The sequence below is a fragment of the Chelon labrosus genome (genome assembly GCF_963514085.1).
Source record: "Chelon labrosus genome assembly, chromosome: 24".
Lineage (NCBI taxonomy): Eukaryota > Metazoa > Chordata > Actinopteri > Mugiliformes > Mugilidae > Chelon > Chelon labrosus.
In genome coordinates, this window is record NC_140357.1 from 1,940,931 (window position 1) to 1,966,898 (window position 25,968).

The 25,968-nt window shown below is 44.9% G+C and overlaps 1 protein-coding gene across 1 annotated transcript; it reads right to left on the minus strand.

Annotated features, from left to right (window-relative positions):
* Positions 1–47: 47 nt before the first annotated feature.
* hecw2b (HECT, C2 and WW domain containing E3 ubiquitin protein ligase 2b) lies at positions 48–24,167 on the minus strand. The gene is made up of 30 exons (XM_084574380.1): positions 23,590–24,167; positions 18,777–18,884; positions 18,030–18,124; positions 17,543–17,618; positions 17,296–17,465; positions 15,863–16,005; positions 14,801–14,901; positions 12,866–13,737; positions 12,194–12,317; positions 11,830–11,985; positions 11,514–11,612; positions 10,346–10,496; positions 10,165–10,268; positions 9,953–10,080; positions 9,384–9,569; positions 8,991–9,143; positions 8,783–8,882; positions 8,608–8,704; positions 8,365–8,448; positions 8,159–8,268; positions 6,957–7,077; positions 6,748–6,861; positions 6,476–6,628; positions 6,237–6,335; positions 5,870–5,999; positions 5,512–5,658; positions 5,310–5,424; positions 4,954–5,039; positions 4,739–4,851; positions 48–3,854 (listed from the first exon to the last, which is right to left on the minus strand). The coding sequence occupies exons 1-30, from the start codon at positions 23,975–23,977 to the stop codon at positions 3,743–3,745; spliced, it is 4,635 nt and encodes a 1,544-aa protein (XP_084430506.1). The 5' UTR covers positions 23,978–24,167; the 3' UTR covers positions 48–3,742.
* Positions 24,168–25,968: the final 1,801 nt, after the last annotated feature.

Below are 25,968 nucleotides of genomic sequence, written 5' to 3' on the forward strand. Positions count from 1 at the left end.
GTAAAAGGACAAGAGACAAACATTAATTTCCATTTATTATCCTTCGCTTTGTTCAATTACAGTGAAAGTGGCAAGGAATCGATAATAACAAGCTTGCATAGAGAGATGACATTTTTATTTTATTTTTTTCATTTTTGGGAGAGGAGGTGCTGAAAAACATTCGTATTTAAAATGAGGCGGACTACCTAAACGGTGGCTTGGCTGTTAAGACGTGAGGCAGCCGGTTGAAACTTTGGTACATTCTCATCAGACAGACGTGGTTTAGTGCATTCGGTGGGGCAAATAACGTGATTCTTTTCAGTAGGAGAATTTTTAAGTGAGACATGATGTTTTTTTTTTTGTTTTTTTTAAATGCAGTGCGCTTCTATACCAAAGTGTGTCTTCATTCTCTTAAAAGTGTAAACAAGGAAAACAGCAGGTCCAGGACAAACGTGGTTTCAAAAAAAGCAAGATCAACCCTGATAATTATTTATCGTGTGTGCATAAAATTTGCTAATCAGAAGGGTGTGAGTTAAAACTTTTCAGGGTTACGTGTCTACGAGCTGTGGCAGTTGAAGGCATGCTTACATTCACTGTGTAGAGGGGAATGTGACTGAAGAGTACGGTTAACAAATTACAAAAGGACACAGATTCACCGTCACCACCTTCAAAGCAGATTTTACAGAAAACGTCCATACTTCTGTTACTGGCCACGATTTGAACCTTTTCCAGTTAACGTTGAGATGATATAGTTAATTCAATAGTGAAATAACAACGGTGAAAATCTAGAGAAACTATAAAATACTCTTTTTACAGAGCTCGCGCACAGTACGTGTGCAAGTACGCAACATCAGATGATCCGAGAAGCTAAAGGAGACATGGTGGTGGGGGTGGGGCATGTCCCGGCAGCTTTTTAAGAGTGTAAAATGTGTCATTTTCAGTTTCCACTATATCCCCAAGCTGTCCGAATCCCTCAAACAGGCAATGAATACAGAGGAAATACAGAATCTATAATGCGCTATAGCTTTCATCCCTTACCAGTGCATCAGCTAAGTGGTCTACACTGCTGAACCAGGATTATGAGCATCAACATTATTGATTTTAGCATTTAGCTCAGCGCAGCTAACGGCCTCGCAGGGCCGCTAGCGTTCCCACAGACTGTCCTAAACGAAATGAGGTCGGAAGTCGCTCCACTGTTTCCTCATTCACTATCTCCTCTATAATGGTCATATTGATCAGTAAAGACTCTTCAGGCCTTTAAAATCACCATTCTAATTTTAGCCCGTCCCCTTTGCGACGCGCAGTTTGCAAGACGACCCCATCCTTTTGGCCCGTCCTCCCGCACAAAAACTTGAGAGAACCTTGTTTTAAAACATTTTCCATAATCTAATGGATTTTGCAACATAATTGAACACACAGTGGAGGCGTATTTACACCAAATTCTGGATGCTAAGTCAATAATTCATCGATGTTGAACAGGTGAAAAATCTCATCCAATTAGAAGGCTGTCTCTGTGTCCAAAAATCACACTTGGCTATCAAACATCAAATTAATTTCACTAGTTAAGTACAAAATGTGCGCGATAACTAGTGAAATGGAGGATTTATATATCAATCTAGTCAGTTAAGAGTGAAAATTTTGATTATAGCACCCCCTGTAGGTTGACACGTGTTACTCTCCTGTAAAACCCTATTATCTTCCATTCAAATTTCACCTATGCATTGGAACAATAAAAATGAACACATACAACAGGACTCTTTTGGTGCTTTGACCCTTAATTACTATCAGGGACTAGTTATACGCTGCCTTCAAATGGAAATCATAAGGTACCGCATGGGAAGCCGTGTATATGAAATGCTTGGCATAGCGAACTAATTATTGGGTAATGTAACGTACAAAATGCAAAGGCATAATGAAAGGATGAGGTTCTCGACCATTTCCTCAAACACCATAAGAAAAAAATATACAATTAAATTACAATATATTAACTTATCCACATCCAAAACAAACTTCTGTGTTTTCTATCATATCTGAAAAAATTGTGTATTTTTTAAGATAAAATACCACAAAAAAGGGGAGGGGGAAGGGGGGCGTTCATGTAGACTCTATTTGACCCCACTTAAAGGCACCAAGTGACAACCAATAGCCGGTATGTAAACGTTGTCACAGACTATTCGGAACAAAATGAGGAAACTTTTTTTTAAGAAGCTCATTCGGATCTGAACACAGAATATTCATAGATGTTAACTTTACATTAGCAACTTGTCACAATGTTCTCACATGCACACCTACGGCCAATTTAGAATCACCAATTAACCTAACTAGCATGTCTCTGGAGGGTGGGAAGAAGCCGGAGTACCCGGAACCCGGAACCTTCTACCTGTGAGGCATCAGTGCTAACCACCACCCCACTGTGCCGCCTAAACTATAACAATGTGGTTAAAACAGCAATCACATTAAAAAATGTAAGAATGTGTATGTGTTTTAGCACATGTGTGTGCTGTGGGTAACTGGAAAGTTCATGTTGAATTACAGTACATTGATTGATTGATTTGTTGTAGTGTTGAATTTGGAAAGTGCCAAATTTGTGATTTGGTGACGTCAATTTACGATCTGACTGAAAGTAAAAACATGTTGTAGTTTAACCAAGAGATGATGGTTTCACACTCTGACTACTGTACAGTAAGTAGATTAGCTGGACTGGACTGTTTAACTGTGAAAATTAAAAGGGAGGTCAATGGGGCACATCTTTCAGATATTTAGGTTCAGAAGTAGCATGTACTTTCACATGAGAACCAGCACCCACCACCCTCCAATACGACCCAGCAAAACTTCTTGCCGCCCTTTTAAAATGTCAATCCAACCTGAATTTTTGACAAACTTTAAAGAATAGACCTGGGTAAAAGCTAAATCACTTGAAGTCAATGGGTATTGTTGCTCATCAGCACATCACTAGGTCATATGGTGGCCATGTGTTAAGGTTTTTTTTGCAAATTGTTCCAGATTTGGTAGAAAAAACCCTTTCCCGCACTACATCATATCGTAAGTTACATTCAGAGCACAACATGTCACTGTCACGTCATTAGAAAATCACTTTTTCCCCCCCTTGTAGATGAAAATACAATAACAACAATACCAAAGCTTTGGACAGGACTCCAAAATCCAATTATGAGAAAACTGGAAATCTCCACAACCTAAAGTTACTTGAAGCAGGCCTAGGAAGGCTTTTTAGAAAGACACCATCTACATGATAGCAGTTCCGACATCGAGCCAGAAGGAGGCGCTGTTCATTGAAGCTCAGTTCTGGACAGATCCCATGGTCCTCCAAGATCTATCCACAAAAGAAGTAAAAGATGCTGAATCCACACTACTTATTAGTAAAGGCAGTGGTAGCTTCTTAGATGTCTCAAACATTAACCTCCTTGTATCATAGTAACACAAAATAATCCTGGTCTCCAATTGGTCAAATCCTGGCAGCTCTGATCCTGGTCCAAAGGCAGTGTGGGTTCTTCATTTATCAGCGGTGAAAACGTGAGTTACTAATTACGTGTGAAATATATCCAAGTGCAACAAAAACTGTTCACGTCTTGCACTTGACACGCAACAAGAGGTCAGTTCATATTTCTTGTCAGTCTTTGTTATAAAATTCCGTCCATTATGAATTTAACACTGATCAGAAATAAGGATCTTACATCCATATCTTAGAAATGTTTGTCCAGTTCCTTCACTTTCAGCAGGGATTAGGGGAAGCTGGACACTGCTCTCATTCAAGCCCGAAGGTGCTGGTCTCCTCCACGGCGGTCAGCATCTTCTCGTAAAGCATTGAGAAAGACGGGTACGGTGGCAGGTCCAGCCGGTTAAAACAAGTATGAGCCCTGGAGGACGAAGCATAAAAAGCTTTGTTAGAGTAAGGGCTAGGTCTAGAGGAGAGCAGTATGTTCATGTACTGAGAAGTACACGAATTATGGTATCTGCCCTTCTGGTTTATATGTGGTTACTTGGAATTCACTCAATGTAAATATCCAAAGCACGCTGCTAACACTGTGTTTCTCAGATGCTATTAAATGAAACTAGACCTGATGAGAGAAAAACGGACTAAAAAAAGTCACATCTCTTCTGCCTAATTAGCCTAAGACAATAAATACAAAATGTCTTAGGCTAGGCAAATTAGGTTGGTTAGCTTAGCATAAGATAAGATAAGATAAGGCATGGTAAGCTGCAATATGCTGTGATATGATATATATGATAAGCAATGCTATGCTATGCTATGCTATGCTATGCTATGCTGCAATATGCTGTGATATGATATATGATATGATATATGATATGAAATATGATATGATAAGCAATGCTATGCTATGCTATTCTAAGGAATGGTTGAATGGTTGAATGGTTTAAGATAAGATATGCTACGCTACGATATGATACGATACAATATGATGAGACTTTACTGATCATCATGGAGAAATGAGGGTGTTACAGCAGCAAAAAAACCTACCTCCCACCAGTCATTGAGAACTGAAGATTCCACTTGAGTGTCCACTTTGTTTTCGGATATTTTATTTTCTACATTCACTGACATTTTATTTCACAAAGCGCCACGACCTTTACTTGAGCGCGGTATTTGACTTTTACTTCCCACCTCCGGCTACAAATGAATGTTTGACAATATGTGCAAATTAACCAATTAGCCCTCAAACTACTTAACATTTAGAATCAAGTTAGTGTGATATGTGCTGCAGGTTCTCGCTTTGTTTACCTCGGCAGCGACGCCACTTTCCCCCACTTCTCCACGCAGAACCTGCGGGGCCCGTTGCTGCCTCGCAGAGAAGCAAAGCCCTCATACGGGATACTGGATGTCCCAGTTACGAACTTAAGACGCAGATGAAACATTGGAATAGAAGAAAAGATTAAAAATGACAAGACAGATGTGGTAGATATTACTGTTAATTTCTCAGGTACTAATAGTGATACCTGCAAGAGCCGCAGTCTCTGTTCATTGTTGAACCTCTCCACCGCTGCCCAGAACCACCGGATGACAATGTGGTTGTCATGATAACCTGAACATTAGGGACAGGATAAGGATGGCAATTAAGCCACGCCAAATATCCAACCAACAGTTAATGACATTGTCGATGCTGCAGCAAAAAGAACACATAGTGCTTTAGATATTTAATTTGAAACTCCCAAACAAAACCAAACCACAGAGAGCTTGAACATGAGAGCCTGGAACCATTAGAGTTCGTCCCTGCACACAAATTGATTGTGGTGGAAAGCTGGTCTGCGACAACTCTTGTAGAAAGTAAAGGCAGACTTTATGTAGGCCATACCTCCTCTGTACTCCGTGTTGTTCCTCCAGTCTGATAAGTCAATCTCAGCAGTGCCGGCAATCACCAACTCCAGCTCCCTGGCATCAAACACAGACACCAACCGGGCATCCACCACCTGGAAAAATCAACATTCAACTGAGCGCCACTACCAAAAGCCCTGAGGATCAACACACTTTCTGGGGACTGTTCATAGAAGCCATACCTCATAGAAGCCTCTGACCAGGCTTTCAGTCTGCTGTACCACTCCCCTCTCTATCCTCCACTTCACCATCCGCTCAATGTATTCCTTCTTGTTCTTCTCTGAGACAGGGATGTTGGCTCCCCCAGGCTTCAGCTCCCGTTCTGTTATCTGTAGAAATTCACACGCACAAAAGATGGAATCTGAGTTGGACCATGTGGACATGAGCGCTGTCATCTGTGATCACATATCTTGTTCTTCATACGTGATGGAAAACTTAAGCAAAAGCAGCTCCTAAAACAACCTTGCAGTATGTAACCCTCAGAATTCCAATGTTGGGTGCATTGGGTGCGATCTAGCACACACTGAAGCACAATCTGACCTGTCCGAAAACTTCTTCATTGACGGTGAAAGTGAGGTCTAGCATGTCTTCTATGTCGTTATCCTTCATCCACTGGAGAGACTGGTGAAACTCCTCGTCCAGATACTCCAGGTCACTCAGCTCACAGGAACTACATGGTGGAAAATCAGAATCAGAATCAGAATCAGCTTTAATGGCCAAGTATGTACACATACAAGGAATTTGACTCCGGCAACTTTCATCAGTAATTATGTTTATGTGTGGCACTGGTACGACATCTTCTGTGGCACAGCTTAGATGCCAGTAACAATATTGTACACAGTATGTAAAGGCAGGCTGCCAATATATGCATGTGAGAGAGTGCATTTGTGCTTGTGGGTAAACCTACATGCGTAGTAGGCCTTTATAGAAGGGTCTGGTGAAGAAGGCGTCCAGCAGGTACTGATGGATCAGTGCAAGACCCAGAATGCGACCGCTGAACCGGAACCTGAAGCGCAAATGAACAGAAAGAGAAGATACAATGATGAGGGACTTGCTTGTATTCCTGGTTTCTCTATGTTAGGACCTAATAAAGTTAGCCCTAGGGTTCAGACTTAGGAAAACATGGACGTGGACTATAAATCTCACCATTCGTGGTGATTGTCTACGAAAGCGGACATGGGGCTGATCTGAACGGTGTAGGTGTCATTGGCGGAGTACTCAAAAAGGCCATAATAAGGGTTGAACAGTTCCCTGGAAACCAAGAAGAAGAACTCTCGGGAGGGCCCACTATAGTCCAACCTGCAACACACATACACAGATATGACCTTGTAACTTAATTATCTCAGTTAACAGTCTTTCCTCACAAATCACCCTTCGTCGTAGCATTAAGTCTTTCATCCATCCTCCCACATTCTCACCCTTCCTCCCCGACAAAGCTGACGTAGAGTTTACTGCGCTGCAGGTCTTTACGGGAGTAACACATGATCTGGTTGAAGGCGTCTTCCAGGAGGTGGTCACGACGGATGATCAATCTGAGGTGCACACACAAGCAGGTGAGTGCCAGACACTTCCAAACATCTACGTAAAAACAAAAAAAAAATTGTCTGCAGAACAACAGTATACTCACTTTAGCTTCCCTGGACCTTGGCCGTAGCCTTTAGTTTCCAGTTTCCTGTAGAAGTTACGTAGCTTGGCCTCAAAGTCTCTCTTGTAGGGCGCTGGAGCTCTGGCATTGGCTCTTTGAGTACCTACAGGCAACAGAAAAAAGCACAAATATTTTTACTTTGCTGGCATATATCAGCATTCCTGATGCAGTCCATACCTAACAGCAGTTGTTTGGTGATTAAGTCTTCTACTCCTTACCTAGTATGTCTATTAAATCATTGATAGATTCAACCATGTTTACAGAAGGCCTTCTGACAAGTTGCCGACTTTCCTCCAAAGCATTTCCAAAGCATTAAGAACACAAGTTCCAATAGGCCCATTACTAGAAGCTACATAAATATCTGTTGGTCAAATTCCCATCAGCTTCCTGTTCCACAGAGCTTACATACATCTGAAGAAGCCCTAAAGCCCTGTGAGGATGTCCTTGGAATCTCCAGTGGTTCTGCTGGCTGAGAAGTCTTCTGTGATGCGAGGACCTTGAGGCCTGGATAGCAGACTACCTAACATAAAGGCCTGAGTACGTCAGACAAAAAGGCTGATAGTCAGATGAGGGTAAAGCAACACTGGCACACCCCAAGGAACTCTACTGTCACCATTTTTGTTTGCTCAAGAGGTGGAAACCTCTATCCTCTGCTTCAGCTCAGAACTGTGCTACTCAAGGATTCTTAGCCTTGTCGACATAAGGGGGAGGGAATGCACATAGTAGACACCTATGAATTCCTGAGGCGAACTGGATATGGTTCACCCACGACATTTACAATTCTTAGAGCAAACCTGACATTGTACATCCAGGATACCTACAAATCCCTAGGGTTAACTTGGCAATGTTCACACAGGATACCTACAAATTCCCAGGGCCCACTTGACTTTGTTTTCCCAGAATACCTACGTATTCCTAGGGCGAACTTGTCATTGTTCACGCAGGATACATACAAATTCCTAGGGCTAACTGGACACAGTTGACCCAGGATTCCAACAAATTCTGAAGACAGCTGCATCCTCTCACGAGTATGTTCACTTACAGGCTGAGGGATGCTCACATCAGCACAATGGATGAAAACACAGGACTTCCGGGGTAATATATTTTATGAAATACAATCCATTAGCCTATTAGAGCAGTTTTCCTCTGAAGCAACATGCATTCCTCATACGCTCATCTTTTACCCGGCGAGTTCTGTGGGGAGGAGACAGGCGAGGCTCGAGGTGACTGACAGTAGGTGGGGTGGAGTAAGCTGTGAGGAGGCACGTAGGACATTACTTCATCTTCGAAGAGGCTGCAGGGGAGAAAGTAAGTATGAAAATACACAGCGTAAGAATGATATAGACAGAACAGGCATTAAACAAGAAAAAAGGTAGGCAGGACATTTCACCTTAGCAGCATGACTAGGTCGGCGTCTCCTGACAGCCTGGCCAATCCGGACACTCCATCAGTGCGGATCAGCTGGACCTTGTCCCTGTTGTCAGAGCAGCATTACACTGAGAAAGATGCTAGTGACTGTATCCTATGGTCATTAGTACGTCATAAAGAAACGGTATACCTTTTCTATTGTGTGTGTATTAGCAAACACCTATTTGTGTCCTACAGGTATAGAAAGACAGACTCCAGTGTGTACCTGAGAGCGTGGTTCCGGTTGAAGTCAGGCTGTCTCTCCTGCAAAATCTCAAAGATGTTTGGTTGTCGAAGAAATGCCACGATCTTGTCATTGTAAGCTAGAGGGAAAGAGTGGGTCAGCTTTAATAACTTAGTCGTCAATTTTAATGTTTGTGTGCTCGTGTGTGTATACTGACCCACTGGTACGACATCTTGGGGCTGCCCCCTGTTGGCGGAGGTGAAGGTGCTGGAAGGCCGCGGCAGGACGGGCGGGCCGGCGTGACGATCTTCACCCACCTGGAAAGAGAGGCGGAGGGTGGGTGGATGTATGATCAAGTAGTCGTTCTGTTAAAAGTACTTCAATTGCGCAGGATGTAAAAGGTGCGTGATTTACCGGTCACTTACCAGTCGCCGTGGGCTGACCTCTCCAGCGCTGTGGCTGCGTTGGCGGGTCAGGTGTTGGCGGTGAGCCAGGACGCTCGGGGGACGAGTACTCTGGAGAGGCAGCCGGGGGTCAATGAAAGTGGTGGCACGGCAGTTGTGATCCACAAAGAAAGGCTACGGAAACAAATACACAGGAAGAGTAATTTTTAATATTTAATCCATTAATTTTGTAGTGTTACATTATTCTTAAATTGTTGTGTTCTTAAATTAATATTACATTTAAATATTAAAATATTTCATGATCTAAACATATTTAAATATACTGTTTTACAGCTTTTTATAATTCGAAATACATGAAAAAAAAATGTTGTGTGTGTATCTGCACCAATTAACTCATTTAAGCGTCAGTCCCACCTTGCCGGTGTGGTCGTGCTTCATCTCCCAGCCTCTGGGCAGCTCCAGCTGTTTGTTGGCGAACATGTTGAGGAAGGCCACCAGGTCTCTGTTGTGCTGGTAGCGCTCGAAGTGGTGAGCGTCCCGACGAACCTTGCTGATCATGTGCTTCAGACAAGTGTTGGTGGTGAACATGCGGTAGGCACTCTGAGAGGTGGTGTAGAACAGAGAAAGAGGAGATGTAGCAAAGAGGAAACACGCCAAAAGAGAAGAAGAAGAAGAAGAAGAAGAAGTGAGTGGTTTTGTTTTGGATTTTCTCTATTATCACCTTATATGTTATTTTACTAGCCTGGAACCTGTTCCATTGGGAACTAATTATGCTCTGCCGGGCCAATCAAATCATTTGGGTGGGCAGAGATGTCTATAGAGTCCCCCAAAAACAGAACATTAGAAACATTTGACCCTACTAATGATTTCCATACACTTCCATCCTGAGTGGGTGGTTGTGCGTTGTGATCAGCAAGAAGGGGAAAGACAGCCGGATGAGTTGAAAGACAGAATAAAAAGAGGAAAAACAGGCATATCCGTACAGGGCTGGAATGCAGCACAGTGAAGAAGTCAGGGCTGGTGAGGAACTTGGCGCTGGGGGACTGAAGCAGCAGGGTGAGGCGGGACCTGGAACTGCTGGACTGAGCCACGCTGTTGTCCCTACGCAGCTCTGCAACACACACATACAAGCAGTGGTGAGAAAGCGTGCGCCCAAACCCATTGTCATACAGTGGAGGAGTGACATGGGCTCTACCTGGGATGGAGGGGTGGGCGTCAGTCTCATCTACTGGCAGCTCATTGGCCGGCTGATCCTCTGGTCTGCTATCGTTGGTTATGGTCCTTCGTATACTCTGATACCTGGAAAGGCGCGTGTTTTAAAAAGGTATCACTCAAGAAAAGTGGAAACGCGCGTCTTTGCGTGTTTGCGTTCAGACCTGCGGTTCAGCTGCTCCATCTGCTGTATGGAGTTGGACCTCTGGAGGGTCTGCGAGGCGGGGGGAGCCGTGGGACGTTGCCACGTTGTCGTTCTGTTGACGTGGTCCACGTAAAAGATGCGGCCGTGGCTGTCGATGCGGGCCTCCCAGTCTGGATCAGAGTGGCAGAAGTAAGAGAGCACACGGTTTGGTAAGGATGGAAAATACATATTTCTAATTTCTAAACAAGGTATACAAGGTCTTTTTCAACAGTGACGAAACAGCCACGTTGTTAGACTGAACTTGAATTGTCAAAGGTCCACATGCTGGCCAGTGATAAAGCCATTCAGGAATGATTCAATTAGCAAGTTCTGGCTGCAGGTAGACCGTTTGCACTTTCAGTAAAGAGGCCACCACTGCTCCTGAACAGACTGCTTATCATGTGACTGTAACTGAAGAGTATTTTATGACGGAATTTATCTAGTACCTTAACAAATAGAAGGCACTGTGGTGTAGTGGCTAGCACTGACGCCTCACAGCAAGATGCGTTCTGGGTTCGGCTAGGGCTAGGGCGAGGGCTAAAGCTAGGGCTAGGGCTAGGGCTAGGGCTAGGGCTAGGGCTAAGGCTAGGGCTAGGGCTAGGGTCGGGAGTTTGCATGTTCTTCCCAGATCTCAAATGTGTCCCCGATGCATCCTGGGTTTGTTTACACCTTTACCTTTTAAGCCAGGTTGTGATCGGACTACTCACTACGCATGTTAACACCACTTCCGAACAGAATCACCAATTAAGGAGCCGGAGTATCCGGAGAGAATCCAAGCAGACACATGGAGAACATGCAAACCCAGAACCCAGAACCCAGAACGTTCTTGCTGTGAAGCATCAGTGCTAACCACCACACCACTGTACTGTCCGGAAAAAGTTCTTTTATAGGACTTTGTGGAGCCATACTCTACAGCAGCATCTGTCTCAAGGGCTTGGTACCCAAGGAGGTAAATGGTGGCAACACTAGTGGAAGGTGAAGCGGAGAAAGCGTGGAGGATGGCGATGTTCCTGGGAGGCTGATGGACTAGACTTGATCGACTAATAACGCTGATCTCTACAAAGAAGGGGAATGTTGGTTCCAATGACCGCTGGACACAAAATTCTCAGTCGCCCCCCGTGCGTCCCGGTGTACGCAAACACACTCACTAGGCGGCAGTGGCTCCTCCACCCTCTGGTAGCGACTCATGTCGTGACGGATAGACGGCAGGGAGCGGCCAGAGAGATGGCCGTTTGTCTGAGCTGTGGCTGTTGTACAAACACAAATACAAAATATATCAATTCAATACAGCAGCTACATACAGGATTTGTACGGGTATGTTTATCTCATATTGAGGATTCGTAGCTATGTTAAACACTAGAGCTGGAATATATTCGCTTTAGTAAAACAAAACAATTCTGAATTGATTCATACTTCAAATAAATGACAACAGACTACTATTGTTGCTTTCGAAAAACACCTCACCTGACTCTCTGTCCCCCACCGACGGACTGCTCTCAGAGTCTCTGGCCTCCTGGTTCTGGGCAGCGCCTCCAGACGCCTCCATGGACTGCCTCCTCCTCCACACGTCCCCTCCTTTCTCCTCCTGCTCTGCTGGACCGTCCCCACCTTCAGCTCCTCCTATTGGCAACCAGAACACGTGAGTTGTTTTTAAGGATGCTTGAGCCAAGGATTTTATGAATCCATATTGGATCTTTCATAGATCTGAACAGAAGTGCTATGAATGTTTCTGCCACAGTCCTCCCAAGCAGATTTCAAATGCTCCATAGTTGCTGTGCATGTCAGTTGACTTGGGTCATCGTTTATTTTTATGGCACTGACTACCTACCGGCTTCAGAAGTCCATCTTTCTCGGTCTGCAGCTGCCGCTGCTACCCCGTTTGCCTCACTGCTCGACGACTCCACGCCTTCCTCCTCCGCCTTTGGAGCTACTTCTTTCCTTGATTCTTCCTCCTGATGAGGAGAGGTGAGGGCACATTCTGTCAAAGCGCTAGCTCTCATGAAGAACAGACACAGGTCTCAAGTGGGTTGAATTCTGGTTCAGTCACAACTGTCGGAGACAAGCTGCTGTCTGCATCATCTCCATCTCAAACATGCAATTTTTATAGCTGGGACTATATCCACAGAGCAGCTTGATCTTGAAGGAACTGGATTGTGACACAGCTGGAACCTGTGTATATGAGGCACGACCTAAACCAGTGGTTCCCAACTTTTATCCCTTGGAGCCCCACCTCGAAAGCCATATTCAGACCTTGCATTGACATCAGTCCTGGGCATAGACAATCAATAAATAATAACTACTAAGTAGTCTACGAGTTTTTATTGAGAATCTAAATAAAGAAGACCTTCTTAGACATTTGTGTATACCTACTTGTAATTAACCAGTAAGTGTGTCATTAGGATTGTTTTTAAAATGCACAAATGTAATTTTGACAACCTTAAAACAGAGAAGACCTTGCACCCCAAGTTGGGAACCATGGAAGTTAATCTCAACTGCTCACCTGAATGGATGAAAGAGGACCCAGCGAGGGATTGCAGGGTACCTCCTGGTTTACCCGCTGAGATTCCCCCGCAGTCTCCACTGGTCGGGTTGCTGCAGCCTCTGACACCTGAGATGAGGTGGGTGTTGCAGAGGTTTCCTCAGTTACCTGTGTAGCATCAGCGAATGCGGCGCAAGCAGCCCCGGCCCCGGCGACTGGTGTTCTGCTCTGTGATGGATCTCCAGCTGCACCTTCTGCCGCTCTTGGTCCAGTTTCAGTCCCCTCAGGATCAGATCCAGGCTGCGCACCATCGGAAGGACCTGGCTCAGCTGTGGCCCCTGTCAGTCCCTGTGACTCTCCTGTTGAACCTGGGTTCCCCTGTTGAGACTCAGGTGCCGTGATGGTCCTTGACGTTTCTCTGCTCTGCTGTGGTTTCGGCTCCTGTGCCTGGTCCGTCTGCTGTCCGGTTGTTTCTGTCTCCTCATCCTCATCTGAGTCGATGTGCAGCATGGCATTGAGTCTTGTGTCCGTTGGAAAGCTGGAGCGGAGTTTCGGTAAAGGCCCCACTAGAGGTCGGTCCCCAGGGCTCCTGGGAGCTTCAATGGCATCCAAGTAGTCGTTGAGTGATACCTGCCGATGGGTGTGGCTACCCAGAGCCGGAGGAAGCAGGTCCTCGTCTCCAATCTGCCCGGGCTCCCGCCACACGCTGTCGTCCCCATAGTAACAAGCGCCATTTACTATCAAGGAGCCCTCGTCAGAGCCCGTGGGAGAAGGTCCACATGTGACCCGTGAAGCTGAAGAGGGGTGAGGGAGGTCTTCGTCATCAGAGGGACTGCCAGGGTCGCCATTCACGGCACTACCCAAGATGGTTCCCACCGTATCTGGGGAGGCTTCTGAAGGGAAAAGATGATTACAAATGCTAATGAATTATCTTATATGTGACAATAAGTAGTACTGAAAATACAATTATATCATTGGAGGCAATTTGTGCTGCAGTCACACTGAGCTTTCACCACAAGGGGGAGCTCACTGGCCAGTCTCGTTGAGCCACTACAAAGACTTCTTGCGCAGAACAAGTCAAGACTGAGAATTGGTGTGGCAAATCTTCATCTTCAACCTTCTCAGTCAACTCAGTTCTTTATGATGGCAGCTAAAGCATTCAAAACCAAACTGAAAATGTCAGGATGGTGAGTGGACAATATGCAAGAGTGCATTTGTTCCCAACATTAGAATTTGGGAGTGCAGGAGGCCAGACTGCCCTTTCCTGCCTTTGGTGTGAACAGAATTTCCAAACCACAGACCACCCAAGGAAAGACAAAGGAATGGATCTGGTGGATTGTCAGTGTGGATGGAAGATCAACCCCTGTGGCTTGCAAAGAAGGTCGAAAAGTATGCCCTAATATCTGATCATAGTCCGTCCTTCATGTCCCTCCGGGCATTTCTTTAGGCCATTATGTCACCTGTCCATTCATCAGGCAGCCTCTTGAGCCACACATATCTGTCTGGCCTTGGTTTCTGGTCAGGACATACCTTGATCATTTTGGCGGCTTAGTACTGCCTCAGTCCAGAAGTGTATGTCAGCCAAGGCAGATGAAATATATTCCTTTAAGACTCTGCCAAATCAACTATTTAATTGACCAGGAAGCTCTTTGCAGGTGCATAATCAGCAACTCCGTACCAACTGTCCTCTGCAAAAAAATTTGTGGGCAGCGGAAGTCGGACTCGCTTCCAGACGAGCCAGCAATCTGTAGCATTTTGAATCAAATATATCATCGCTCTTATTGGACTTTCGTCATTATATTACTTCATACTACGGCTAGATTGTTGCCGTGAATCATTTTCCCTCTAAGTAGCTTGCATTTCCGACATGACCTGAAAGCAGCATATGTCATACTTAGTGGCGAATTAAAAGCCAGATTACTCATCGGAAGGTTAATGCGAGCGCGCAATACGCACCCTCTTGTCCGGAGGAAGTGATGTCCACTCGGAACTGGAGCTGCCCGCTCACGTGGTCCGTGGGGAGGCGCCGACACAGGCTGTAGCTGACTGGCTGGTCTCTACACGCACACAGATACACAAGTTATGTCCCTACTGAGGAAAGGAACAACATAACATATAATATGTGATACTCGTACTTCCCCCTCAGATTTGTGTGACTCTGCTAACCTGTCTGTCCAAACTCATTATAAACTGCATGTACTGTTTACTACTTATTTAGGTTCCCAGTCATCCAGGCGGTGATATATCCAAAAACAGGCTGAGACAGTTCAGTGCAATGGCTCAACACAGGGGAGCTAGTTATTCAGCCAGGATTAAGCTGTTCACTTACACCTGGAGGACAAAGGACACTCCTTAGAGGGCGACAACGTACGTATTTTGGCCAGAGACTTGAAAGAGGAGTAAGGGAAGCCATCTACGTCAATTTGGAACTCCGGGAACTGTCAACAAAGAGTTCACCACCGTTCACCCTTTGAGATTAGAGCCTCTTGCCAATATTGGATCATTAAAGTAACACTGGAGAAGGAAAACAGAACAACCGATTCCTCAAATTACTGAGTTCCAGGTGGACAACACCTGCTGATGTTCCACAATTCTTTTAGATCTGATGAACCTACTTGGATGAGTGGTGAAACATCTTCCAAGAAATTCTCCAGTTGCCCTTGTTTCAGCTTGGATTTTTTTTTGTATTAGACATTTGTTGCATTACAGGCAAAAACATGACCACCAAATGTTAATCAGTGCATCCGAGTCAACATACATGACGCAAGTACACAATGTCCTCAGTTGTAGATCAATATCAAATCAATGCCTTAACAATGAGCTGATTAGGGCGCATTGATTGGTATTGAGGGACCTATGCTGAGTCACTGCGGTTAAAGGCTGAAGGTCAGATTTCTGTGTGTCCTCGAACATTCCCTCTTTCTTCCTGTCTGCGCAACCTCAGGGGTTCTGCTTTGCTTTCTTTGAACGGCCGTCTTTTGCTGTCGTGAATCACGGGTGAGCGCGCTGTAGACTCACCCAGCCATCGGGCCCTCCAGTAGCCTCTGCACGGGGAAGATCAGCTGACCCAGGAAGCGCTTGATGATTGGCCTGCTCTTGGCAAACTTATCCTTCACCTCGATCTCCAACACGTCCGTCATCAGAGCCACGAAGGTGTACTTCTGAAAGAGGCAAACAGTGGAATGGCAAAGTGTCATTGCATAAATGCGTTGGCATGCGCGGAATATGTCAATATGTCAACATGTCGCGCAATTTATGCTCATGCTCCTGCTGCCAGGTATTCTGAAAATAAGACTTAAAGGGGAACTACTGTCTTTTACAACCTGGATCTTATTTCTGGCATAAAATACAATTGTTACTCACCCATATAACGTTTGTGTAATTTGTAGTCTTTCAGGAGATATTTAGATCAGCGTATATCCATATAGTGGGAGTGACTGGGGCACCGAAACGAAGCCTCTAAATAACGGATTATCTGCCGCGAAACTTGTTAATTTCACCAATATTGTGTTATCGTACGCTAGTGCTATTCCCCGTTGAGTTCGGAGTTACCTGTTGTCATCATCCGGGGTCTGTAGGTCAATCTACATGTCTTCTGACCCGGATGATGTCATCTCTGAGCGCCACGCCCACCCGCGACGGTCTTCTTTACCTGTAATTTGCTACTGCTATGGTTCATCCACAACCTGAAAAATATTCAGCCATGTTGCAAAAAAATAGCTGTAGCAAATTACAGGTACACAAGCCGACTGTCGCGGGTGCGTGCGGTGCTCAGAGATGACATCATCAAGGTCAGAAGACATCATCCGGGGTCTGTAGGTCTATCTACAGAACCCGGATGATGATAACAGGTAACTCTGGACTCAACGGGGAATAGTACTCGGGTACGATAACAAAATATTGGTGAAATGAGCAAATTTCGCGGCAGATAATGCGATATTTAAAGGCTGCGTTTCGGTGCCCCAGTCACTCCCACTATATGGATATACGCTGATCTAAATATCAACAAATTACACATTACACAGGAAAACACTGGGGTACTCGGGCTTCAAAACAATGAGATGACAGTTCCACTCATTGCAGTAATATCTGGACTGTTTGATTTGTCATTTACAGAGGTGTCAGTTACAGATTTGTCGTACAACACTGTCTCCTAAGCTTATGCCTACTACAGCAGCACAATGGCACAACTCCCAGGGCAAAGTCTGGAAGTTGTATCGTTGTGCTACTGTAGTAGCTCGGGAGTCGCTGTTGTGCCCTCATCTATAGTGTTTCAGACACCTTAGAGAAAACGCAAATGGTTGTTATAGCAACGCTGCCTTTGGTGCACCTTGTGCAGTTTGTTTATGCGCATATACGGTATACCTACAAAACCAAATGAGGTTGTTTTCTAAGTTGGTGTAAGCCACCTTTTTCCACATAAACACAGTCACTATAGTGTTTGTGCTGACCTCCCCGTGCCACACAGGGTTGATGGTGTTGGCTATGATGGAGGAGCGTCTCTCCTGGCCGTGGTGGGTGAACTTGGGGAGGCCACTTCTCCTCCCGGGCTGAATGGACATCTTCAGGTAGGGGTCAGGGTTAAAGAACATGCCCTTCTTCAGACCCACTGCACGGATGTCTGAAATGGAAAGCTTCATGAGTACTGACTTTATTTTAAAACAACTGGCGACAATTCCGCTAAATAATCCTTTGCACCTGAAAGGGTGAAGCTGACAAGTTTTCGGCAGTGCTCATTCCCCGATTGTTCCTCCACTTGGCCTTCAGTGGTTGCCTGATGAGAAAAAAAAAAAAACAAACGATAAGACAACAAGGTTTTTAAATGGAAACTGACTTTTATACAACGTCATCCCTAAACATACAAAAACAGATGAACAGTGAGGGACAGATCTGATCAAAGCTGCTTCGTCTCAGTTTGCGCTTCCGAGCTCAGTGGCATCCATCAAGGAAAATGGATGTCAGTGAGCTCTGTGTTTGTTTTCTGTTTTGGTTTCTCCTCCTTAATGTGTATATCTATCAGAGACCACGCCTTGAGCAGCTGAGAGACAAAGCGTTAGAAGGGGAAAACAAAAGCTAAATGAATGAGTCATTATGAGTGACGATGAGTTAGGAACTTATGTAGACGACTGACTGGAGAGAACTGAGGGAGATGGACAATAGGTGACACATGCACACACAAACATACCGGTACTCCAGGGTTCTTGACTGTGATACAAGGTGTCGTTGCTCTTAATGCTCCACTTACACCGTGATAGTATTTAAAGCAGATCTTTGTCTCTGCTGTGGAGAGCACACAAAATATTACAATTATATTCATACATATTCATGATTATATAGCACCTATAAAAAGTATTCAACCCCATTTGCCTGGTCCCCCTTGAGACACCTGTGACTATTGAGACTTTGCATGCAAATGTTGCACTGGTTCTTCACCAGTTGAGGATGAAGAGAACTCGTATTAAATCCCGGGTTAGGGTTCGCCCTAGACCAGACCAGAATGGAGCTTTTTGGCCGTCGGACTAGACGCACATCACCACAAACACACCATCCCCACTGTAAAGCATAGTGGTAGCAGCATCATGCTGTGGGATACTCGACAGGTAAAATGATTGGATGAATACTTTTTATACACCCTGTATTTTCCATTCATCTCCTAAAATGCATTCAAGCAAACAGTTTGTGAGTTGAGTTTGTTTATTAAAATACTGACAGGAAGTACTTTCCACAAACCAGCCCCAGTTTGCAAACACAGGGTATCATTTTGTAGCAATTCGTAGTATCTGCACACGTGAAATCATTATTAATTTTTATTTTTTTCCACAGGCTAACTCAACTTTCTGTGTAAAACTGATGTAATACCCCTTTAATGAATAATAATAATAAAAAAAAAAAATGCAATTAACATAAGTATATACACTTGGATTCCACTCACACTCCATGAAGTAGGGCTCCGGCTCCAGTCTCCACACAATCTGTCCCCGCTGGGTGCCGTTCACGCCGCGGTTCTTGGAGTCCCAGACGTTAGCCACGCACGTCTCATCTGTGAAAAAAATCAAATAAAATATATAACCTTGTAGCAAGGACTGCATCAGATGGCCATGACTTATTCATGTTGCTATAGCACTAGGCTGTTGGGGTACTTCCCATGATGAACTGAACACCTGTCCTTTCCATTTATTCATTCATGTGCTACCACTGCATGGCATGTCATTAACTCTATTTCTATTTATTTTAAAATTCCCCTTTCCTATACCTTTATTTCCATAAAGACAATATTCGGAGCAGAGTGCGGAGAAGAGTTGTGACGTTCGCGAACGAATCGAATCTATTGACCAGCTCCTGAAAACGAACAACGTGAACCAAGTCAATGTTGAGATGGTATAGTATCCCACCAAGAGAATATGTATTGGTGGATGTCTAAGTCTTACCCTATTACAGTGCTTATTTTGAGGATAAAATAAGCTACCCCCAGGCTGGTATCTTAAAAATGAATAAATATCAAACAAATACTCAACAAATTAAAGAACCTGTCATCCAACCTGTCATTACTGATACGCTTTTATACTACATTTCTGGTCAATAAGACATATCTACCTACTCGTACACAGAAGCATACACACCAGTGCCAGGCACCGAGCAACTTTGGATTCAGTGCCCTGCTCCACGCATCAGGAGTCAAACTGCTACCCTCTCTACCTACGGCGACGAAGCTGCCCTCCTAATAGGTTTTGCGCCGGTCTGTTTCCATGTCAGCTCTGTCATCTTAAAGGTAATGAACGCCATCAATCTTCGCCAAGCTGCTACTGTGCTGTTTGTTTTTGCGTTGACCTCTGGCCTGCTCAGTAAAGCTCCAACGACTGCCTGAAAGATTGAGGACATTTGATTCTCCGCTTGCACCGCGTGGATTATTTGGGGGGGGATTTTACATGGGAGGTAAGGTAGCGCGCATTACACCGACCAACCACAGCAGGGTTACTAATTCCTAAGGGAAATACTCGGGTCTAAATCCACCTTCCTGTGCGAGTAATGTGCGACGGATGAAAAATGGCCTGTGTTCTAATCGATCAATGCTGGTGTCAGCCACACATACACACAGCCATATTTACAGTACACAGTGAGTCTGTCAGTGACAGAGGGTAAGGTATTCATAATGCGTACACACACATCATACGCACATGTCTGACCTGATAACCCAGATACATCCTCTATAATGCACTGTAAGAGGTACGACACACAAACACGTGTCATATATATTTCATCACTGCTACAGGAACTACATCGCTAGTTAATATGTAAACAGCAGTGGTGGATGACCACGGAATCGCTTCATATGCTGAAGAAAAAAGCCTTTACAAGCATCCAGACAATGGCAGACACTATCTAGGACGTAGGTCGACCGTAAAGGCTTTTTAGACAAAGCCTCAAGAAACAAAGGGACAGTTGGGAAATCTCAAAAAAGTCAAAGCTGTTCCGGATCAGCAATCTTTGGGCTGGTGAAACTAAGACCAACCAAAAGATAGGAAGACAAAAAAGGTGTAGAAAAGGTTTGGTACGGTTCATAATCCAACGCTTTCAATGGCATGTTCATGGCTGGTTCATGGCCTCCAGTGGCGTTGGGTCCCTAGTGTTTATTGATGAGACAAAATCAACTGGATGATTTTTGAAGTCTACAGGGGTGTACTGTCTGCTCAGATTCAACCACACGAAGCATAACTGACTCGGCCAATCATAGCCTAATGGCTCATTGTCTTACCACAGTGTGGTAACACACCATTTGGATTTCATTACCGGAAAGGGGTTTTAACTGATACAGAGAAAAATAAAAGTTCTGCATGCAATCGGATAGTCTGTAGGAAGTTGGTCTGACCCCAGGCTAGGTGTTTTCAAGACGACGTTTCACAGTACAGACTGACAAAGACTTAAAACATACTGGTAAAGCAACCCAGTTGTTTTTTTTGTCAAAATTTTCTGCAATGTCCTGCTCTAGCATGCATTTCACTTGCTGAAGACACAATTAAAGACAGAAAGCCCAATGAACAGTCACTCACTGAAGACAGCTGCAGTAAAGGTCTGGCAAAGCTTCACAAAGTAGGAAACCTAGTCTGCGGTGAACGCAATGGGTTCCAGACTTAAGGCTACACAGGATTTTCGACAAAGTACTAAAAACAATACCAGCTAAAACAGCAAAAATTTTATTAATGTCCTAGAATATGTGGACGTAACCGTACAGACCAGCAGTTCAGAAAGGAGGGCGAGACTGTAAGAGCACAGGCGGCTCCAGGAAGGCACAGCCGGCAGCCAGGCGGGAAACAGTGCACGTCCCCGAGGGAGAAAAACCCTAGAAATCCTCCCCGACTGCACGGGTCAATACTGGCAAACAGCCGCAGAGAGGCTGGACGGATGAAGAGATTGCCTTTCTCCGTCTCTCTGTCTCAGACAAAGAACTGTCCACAGGCACGCACACAAAAAAAAAAAATCACCTGTGGTTTGAGATGAGCTTAGCTCTTGTAGAACGGTGTGTATTTCACGGGCTGCTGAAAGCTGCTCTTTCACACCTGAGCCAGAGAACTACAGGGCACCATGAGGACCAAGGGAAGCAGCCTGCTATCAGAGAACACGTCATTATCTCACATTAATATCGTGCTACTACTTCTGAATGAGTACGTCCATGTCTACCAGGGAAAAACTTCATATTTAAAACATTTTATTTCAGGTTAACTGTCTATTTCTACTGTACCTACCCCAAAGTGGTCCATGTACCGGAAATCAATCAGCTAACCCTCTGGTTCCTGGACTACCCACTCTACTAGTGAGCCACAACCTTCTACGTCTGTCTATATGATAAATAATATTCAAACCATTCTAGTGAAGTTCCTTGGTCCAGAATTTGTAACAATATATTGTGATCTGTGGTGTCGAGTGCAGCAATAAGATCTAGCAGGACGAGTATAGAGACAAAACCAGTGGGCAATCATGATTAAAAATTGTGCAAACATGATTAGAACATGTGCAAACACAATCAAGATCGTCTAGAACTCAACAACTCGTGCAAAAAGATCATGTGTGAGAAGATATATGGAATACTGATGGTCAGTTTCTGTGCTATGATGAATTCCAAATGTTGACTGAATGCTCCAAAACAAAGCATTCCGGTTTAAATGGTCACATAACTGATTTGCAAATTCAAGTTGTCTATTTTTAGCTAAGGTCCCTGGGTCAAGAGTTGTTGTTGTTTTTTGAAGTGGAGGTGTAAATACAGTAGTATTGATTGATCATGGGGATTTAACATGGGAGCGCTAATGAAGGGTAAAAAATCCTTTAGCAGCCTAGCTGGGGTCGGGTCTGAAAGACATGCTGAATATTATCACCGCTTTAACCGTTTAACCTCTCCATCTGGCAGCCGTTACGAAGGGGAGCTGAAGCCGTTATATTGAACTACCCAGGTCTGTTTTCACTCAGTAAACTGATTTGCTGCTAGAATATCTTGAATTCTTGTACGTGTTATTTACAAGAACTTTAAGTAAATAATGTCTGCTTGGCTACCTTTGTGAGAACATTGCATAAAGCATTCCCTAGCCCCTTCAACCATCATGACTAACCCTAACCCTAACCAAGTCTTAACCCTCAAATAGTGCTATGTATTCCATGAAACATTGGCTCTCTCTGTCGCACACAATTCACTGGGTGGGTAATGTAGCAGCAGTGGCGCTGATGTAATGCTCTAACCTTGAGGATATGAGTTACATGTGGCGACCTCCTCAACAGCATTATGATATCACTGCCCTACAGCAATTTCTATTACACTGGCGGGGCAAACTGGAGAGCAGTTTTGCAGGGAGATGGAAGTAAGACGTAGCGAGATAGAGAGATGATGAATGATACAGAGTAAAGGCTCGCTTTAAGTACTGTGGGAGATAGACACCGCAACTGAAGGTACTTAAGAATACAACATAGCTAGCGCCAGTGCGAGGCATTCGTGCTTGTGCACTCGTCAGTCTGTCTTGCTCTGTAAAATGCTGGTCTGTGCTGTGTCCGTTTTTCCAGTCGGGTCAATTTTTGTTCCCCCTTCCTGCGTCACTTTCCACTTCCTGCTTCCCTTTCAACAATGGCAACTGAAACTTTCGCAGAAATCTCGGCAAAATTTCGCCGAAGACAAGTCATACAAATGTTTGTATCTCCGAAACTCCTCAGTTAACCTTCCCTCGATGCGTTTCATCTTTATAGACCCAAAACAATCAATTCCAAAATTGTGGAGATGGAGAAGCGCCCGAAAATACTAAAGTGGAAACATGCTACTAACAAGCGGACCAAGGCTAGGGTCTGCGCAGGGTGAGCCTAGGGGTCAATGGAACTGTGTTTGGCGCTTCAAGGATCTTGTCTTTTGGTTGTAGCCTTTCCAAAACACCAGTGAGTTCATCTGTCGTATTCAAGCTACAAATGTTAGCACGCCCAACTAGCTTAGTGACTAAAATCAAATCAAGCCCATTTGGAACAGTGGGCAACCATGCAAGGTGTCCAGGGAGTAGTTTGTAGGTGCTTGCTCAAGGCAGCTTTGGTGGCTTTGGTGATGGGGGATTTGAACCAGTGGCTTCATGGTGACATACAAACCCTGTGCTAACATGCAAAGCCTGAGGTGTAGAGATAGTAGCTAAAGGTAGTGGCACCTTTGCTGAGCTAAACTAACTGCAAGTTTGGTCTACAGGTACATGCAAAACTACAGCCAAAGGTGAGTTTCAGTTTCTCACCGATGTGGTACAGGCCGATCCAGTCGGTGGCGTCCACTTCTTCCTTGATGTCCCAGGAGATCACCAGGTGGCCATGGCCTAAAGTCAGCTGGTATGTCGACGCTGTAAGCGACGAGCGGCTGTCTGAGGTCACCAGGTCCGTGTCGCTATTAGCTCGCTGGAGCCCCATCGCCACTCCCTCCGACTGGTTCCCTGATGACATAGCAGAGGAAGAGGAGGGCACAGGGGCGCCCTGCATGGACAGGCTGCGGAGGTTGTCAGGCCCGATCGTGTAAGGCCGGGTGTGCGGCGTGCGCCGGCGCACCGCCAGCAGGTGGTCCCGCGCGCTGCCGTTGGGTGACGACGACGGGGACGAGGAAGAGGAGGTGGCGGTGGCGGCTGTCGCCATGGTCGCGGCAAAGGCGGGGAAGTGAGGGGGCGAGAAGTAAGGCGGAGAGGACGGGAGCGGCTGCTGCTGGTGGGAGTGGTAATGATGGTGGGGGTGGTGGTGATGATGCTGATGGTGGTGGTGGTGGTGGTGGTGGTGGTGAGGGGAGGAGGGGGCAGAGGAGGAGGTAGAGGCGGAAGGGGAGGATGAGTGGGGGCGGGGGCGAGGGGGGAGGACGGCGGTAGCAAGGGAGGGGCGAATTGTGGAGGACTATGTAATGAGCCCAAAAAAGAAAAAGAAAAACTTTAGGGAAAAAGAAAGAAAAGGGAAGCACGTTGCCTTTTTAGTGTATATATTCCAAGACTGAAAGGATGAGATTAAGAAAACTCAAGAAAATAAATGGGGAATGAAAGAACAATTGGTGGAATGGAGTGTTTGGGGAAGTACGCCTCTAATTTAAAGCAAGAGCTGGCGGAACAGTCTGAATTATTTGTTTTTTTTTCACCAACATTTCTTTAGCCCTCTTCTTTAGGCATTCCTTTACGCTATTTGTCATTCAAAAATGCATGAGAGTAAAAAGAATCACTAAACCGTCTTCTTTTATAAGTCATGTGTAGCGCCTCTTCATTTTCAGCATCATCAACAGCAGAGGAGCGTCTTGCTCACGGACGCAAAAGCACTTCGCAAATCGTCGCGGTACCCGTTACGAAAGGAGAAAGAGGTGGAGGCGGGAGAGCGAGACGAGGGAGGAAGGATGAGGAGCGATCCACTTGTCTGTCCGGGGGAGGAGGGGGTAATGACAGGGCGATCCTAAAATCCACATGGAGGAGATGGGTGGAGAAGGGTTGGAGACCTATAGGAGAAAGAGAGAGAGAATAAGCGAGATGAGCCAAAGGGAAAGACAAGGGAACAAGGAATGGGATGACGTCCTAAGCATTGTCAGAATTGCCTCAATAAAATGAATCAGCATACTGTAACTGTTCTCTTGTGTTGGCTCACTTCAACAAAAGAAAGACATATAGGAACAAGACAATATATGAGAACCAGATTATTTCCGATGTGAACAAGATCATAACTAGCGTAAATATGATCACACCTTGTGCAAAAAGGAAATGAAACATGTGTAATGAACTAATAACCAAAGCAAACAAGATTATCTGTAAGAACAAGGTCTTCACATTTGAGAACCAGATCACTTCTTCTGCAAACAAGAGCACAGCTTAAGAGTATTACTTGTTTGAACAAGCTAATAACTTGTGCCAACCGTGTCACATTTTTCATCTTTGTTAACAAGATTATCAAGACCGCAAGAGAATGTGTGTAGACAAGATCGTGACTTCTGTAAACGTCTGTATCTTGTTTGAAGAACCAAGAAACAAGATCATAGCCTTCCAAAACACCATTGATATAAGTTGTGTGACCAAGATAATTCTTCTTCTGTAGCTACTTGTCCTGTGAAGGGTTTACAGGACAATTTAGAATCACCAATGAACCTAATGAGCATGTCTTTGGACGATGGGAGGAAGCCGGAGTACCCGGAGAGAACCAACGCATACGCAAGGAGAACACGCAAACCCCACACAGAAAGGCCCAGTAGGCCCATGGATTCGAACCCGGAACCTTCTTGCTGTGAGGCATTCGGAGCATAAATTGTTCAAAATACAACATGCAAACCAAACAACTTCAGCAACTAAGACAACATCTTGTGCAAAGATGATGATTCACGTCAACAAGATCACTTAACACCCAAAGAACACAAAGGCAACTGGAGTTCTTGGGTTTTCTTGGAAGACCTTTTGCTTAAATAATTGTAAGGGCTAACGTGAGTAGTCACTGCAAACAAATTATTCCAGTTTGGACTTGCAAGCTGGCTGAGAATCTAGAGAGCACTGTGCAGTATTTTGCAAAGAGTGTGATTTGGAACTACAAAATTAGGGAGTACCAGAAAACATCTTTGTATTTGAGCAGAACTGGCGTAAGTTAAGGTCCAGGCTTTGGTCATTAGGTTTGCA